At 47.3% G+C, this 3,670-nt stretch overlaps 1 protein-coding gene across 2 annotated transcripts; it reads right to left on the bottom strand.

The window, feature by feature from the left end:
- Nucleotides 1-935: 935 nt before the first annotated feature.
- Nucleotides 936-2,297, bottom strand: LOC136494692 (uncharacterized). 2 transcript variants are annotated; one of them, XM_066490862.1, is made up of 2 exons: nucleotides 1,508-2,297; nucleotides 936-1,311 (listed from the first exon to the last, which is right to left on the bottom strand). In XM_066490862.1, exons 1-2 carry the CDS (start codon nucleotides 2,085-2,087, stop codon nucleotides 1,232-1,234), a joined length of 660 nt encoding a protein of 219 aa, XP_066346959.1. In that variant the 5' UTR covers nucleotides 2,088-2,297; the 3' UTR covers nucleotides 936-1,231. The 2 variants fall into 2 exon arrangements, with proteins under 2 accessions (XP_066346959.1, XP_066346958.1); XM_066490861.1 differs by having other exon boundaries at nucleotides 1,451-2,296.
- Nucleotides 2,298-3,670: the final 1,373 nt, after the last annotated feature.

Raw genomic sequence — 3,670 nt, 5'->3', positions numbered from 1 at the left:
GATTTAGACAGGTTCGGGCCGTCTTATCGACGTAATACCTTACGTCCTGTGTCTTTGGTGTATTGTATTGATCTGGACGACCAAGTAGCTTGTCCGCTAGGGGACTCCTACCTCTCCTTATATAGTCTGGAGGGATAGGGTTACAAGTAAAGTATCCTATTTGGTACTATACAATGTTTTGTGGTGCACGCCGAGCAGCGCCGTGCACGCCTTGATCTTGTGGGCCGGGCCACCTCCGATGGTGCGGCCCATGTCTTGGGGGCCATACCCCCACAATAGGGCCACTGCCGGCGACGAATGCGCCAGAGGGTAGAAGCAGGGGAAAGAATGGCCATGGCAATCAAGGCATGGATGACCATGGTGGACAGTAATGAGGGTCAGGGGTGTCGGGAAGTAGCGGTGGTGGGGAGGAAGCACTAGAGCTAGGCTACACGGGGCCACTATGGCTAAGAGCAGAGGCTGTGGCGTTGTTCGCCTGTATATCGGACATGGGATGTTGGGCAAAGCTGTGCAGCGCGTAGAGAAGAATGAAGAAGATGGTGATAGATGATGTGCAGGTCCCACATGAAGATTGCATAATGGGTCTACAACGACTATATATCTTCTCTTTTCCAATCCCTCGTACCAGACACTAAACATGGACAACCAAACACAAATATGAGATGCTACCATCCCAAAAACTTGACTTGTCCCTCCTTATTCCTAAACCAAATGCAACCTAAGTTTGAGAAAGGGAGGGGAAATAGGATTATTTACTGTTTAGTTATATACTAGATTACCTAAGTTACCCCCCCCCCCCCCCCACACCACACACACACCCCTCCTGACCTCCACCCAACCGCCTCTTCTTTCTTAGCCAGTATCTAGCCTGAGCATGGTCGTCCTAATGTTGAATAATGACATTCATGGCCAACTCAACTTTTTGCGGTAAAAGCCACACATTGAATTAACATACCTCCAATCAGACACGCATAGATGCGGTGTTGGTCCATAGATTTTTTTTTCATGGAACTGTCCTTGAAAAACATGGACTGCTCATACAAATATGGATTTTTTTTTTTGCCAACACGATGCTCTAAATCTATCCACAACATTGTCACCACAGACATCAGAGCAACAAGGTCAATTCTAGTTCTCTCGGACACGACTAATCCATCGCCATCGATCTAACGCGGCAACCACTTGTACGAGTATGTATGGAAGAAGAGCGTGGATAGGACACTGACGAGGATCAGCTGGAGTGCTTCACTGAACAAGCCACTACTTGAGCCCAGTGCCTAAGCCTTGTCTTCACAAGCTGTGGGTTATCTCCTGTTGCATCAAGAATCGACAAAGGAGACAAAAAAAAAACGATCAGCACAACTCAAATGCCAAGATACACTGTTTGTTAACAATATAAGGAACTGCAAAAGTTAACAAAATCATGGAAAATTTCTGCAACTCAAATTACCTGGACTGCAGATCTTCCATGACTCCAAGGTGTTATTAGAGTAAGCACTAGGGCTACCTGGGGTGGGCGTGCCGCAGAGGTTGGGCGACGACTTGGTGGCCGACAGAGACGGCGCTGAGGTCGTAGAAAACCGCATCTTGGGCTCGGACAGCTGCCGGTTGACGGCGAAGTAGAGGTCGAGGGCGGGGAGGGTGTCGCAGAGGTCCTGCCCGCCCTTCTGCTCGTCGAACCTGAAGCCAAGATCCATGGATCCTCTCAGCTCATCGAGGTCCTCGTCGGTTATACGCTTGGCCACCCGCTCCGCGCTCGAGCTCGCCTCGCTGTCAACAGGACAAACAGTGCTGCCACCGGCCCTGTCGTCGGCTTCGTTCAGGCGCATGCTGCTCCTCTGTCGTTGTATCTGCCGCCTCCGCTTCTCCCACTTGACCTCCCGGGTGGTCTCCTTCATGGACAGCTGCTTAGATAACCTCTTCTTGTTGGCAATGCCGGCTGTGGCCGCAATCGATGTTGACTGTTCCAGCGGCGACCGCCGGTGTTTGCCGGTCTTTACGAACTCTTCCTCCTCCCAGTCCCTGTAAAGTGATAAAGGCGGCGGGCGTGGGACTCCGTACCTATGCTCTCTGCCATTACTGCCCATGGCTTCTGTCGTTGTGCTCTCTGTTACGATATGACGAGAGATTGTTGGCTTAAACTCGTGCCGTCGTCCCCTTTCCTCCTCCCCCTGAAGGATGATTCTTCACTGCAGCTGTCGTGCTCCGACAGCTGCCGCTGGTGCTGGAGGAAGGAGAGGGAGAGGGAGACGTCGACAAGAGAAGGCGGGGAGGTGAAGCTCCCCCAATATCAAGGTGACCGAGGAGGAAGAAAATCCCCCAAAATAGGGGTGAGTAACCTGTCCCATGGCATAGCGGCATGCCTATTTTACTAGGTTCCTAATGGTAGCCATACACGGTTGTTAACCAGCCATGCATGACCGTCGGCGCTGCGCATTCCAGACCACCCGTGCCTATGCACTTAAATTAGTATGCAGCCAACATCAGCTAAAAAAAACAGGACAGGGCTTTTAATTCATACTCCCTCCGTCCACAGAAGAATGCAATTCTCGCTTCCTGAGAAATCATTCCTGATACAAAATTATTATCATTATATTAGTCATAGAATATATTTTTATAATAAATTTACTTGGAGACATAAATATTAATTATATTTGCCATAAACTTGATCAAACTTTAGCTACTTTGACCGGTACAGATCCTATAATTATATTCTTTTTTAGACGGATGGACTACGTAAAGAGAGGGGAGACCTTGGGGCAGCATGTAGGTGGACTGGGACTGCCGATGATTCGCCTCCCATGGTAACGGACCACACAAAGTTGCAGATCAATATTTTTGTCAGGACATTATTGGCACTCCAAAACAAAGGCTTATCCCTCCCTTAATTGGGAAGAACAAGCACGATAGGCTCGCTCTGCTGCGCCTGTTTTTAGCTGATGCGAGATAAGGTGAACAAGTGATGATTACAAATTGAGAAGATAGGCTCCACCGTCCCCTGTGTCCGTTTTTAGCTGATGCGGGATAAGGTTAATAGGTGATGATTACAAATTGAGGAGACAGAATCCACCGCCCCTATGCCAGGAGATGCAATAATCGTACTGTCTAACCATGGAATTAATAAGCAACAAAGTTCTGATAATGGCATGCATATATACTATTAGACATCTCAATAGATTATCAGGATCGAAATACATATAGAGAAATCCATTGAAAATCCAAGAGACAAAATCCGAAGTTCAATCCTACCCCATACAAAATGACTAATGGGCAATGTAATCCAATCCAGTTGCTTTAAGTCCAAGTCCATCAATATGATCCAGTAATAAAAACCATGCATGGTGTGCCCAAGCTAGGTTAACGAAAAAGCAGTCTGGTTCTATTGAGCAAAGACAGCACGATGTAAACACGTTTGTGCTTCCTTTCTATCTTAATACAACAACGATACGCAAGTCTTTTGTGTATTCGGAAAAAGATGAAATTCATGAAAACTTAACTGCTTTCATTCAGTCATTCATTGGTGGAAAGGGTTTTTTCATAACTAGCATTTCTTATTCAACAGGATCGAGCTGCTTGAAGGGAGAAACACTCCCAACGTACAGAAGAGAGTGCCTCTCTTTATGGGCACATGTTTACATGACTCTGATTTGTACAGGATATGGTTATAGAG

The sequence above is a fragment of the Miscanthus floridulus genome, chromosome 11, assembly GCF_019320115.1.
Source record: "Miscanthus floridulus cultivar M001 chromosome 11, ASM1932011v1, whole genome shotgun sequence".
Lineage (NCBI taxonomy): Eukaryota > Viridiplantae > Streptophyta > Magnoliopsida > Poales > Poaceae > Miscanthus > Miscanthus floridulus.
The sequence above is the reverse complement of the archived record's forward strand: the minus strand, read 5'-3'. Positions and strand labels throughout refer to the sequence as shown.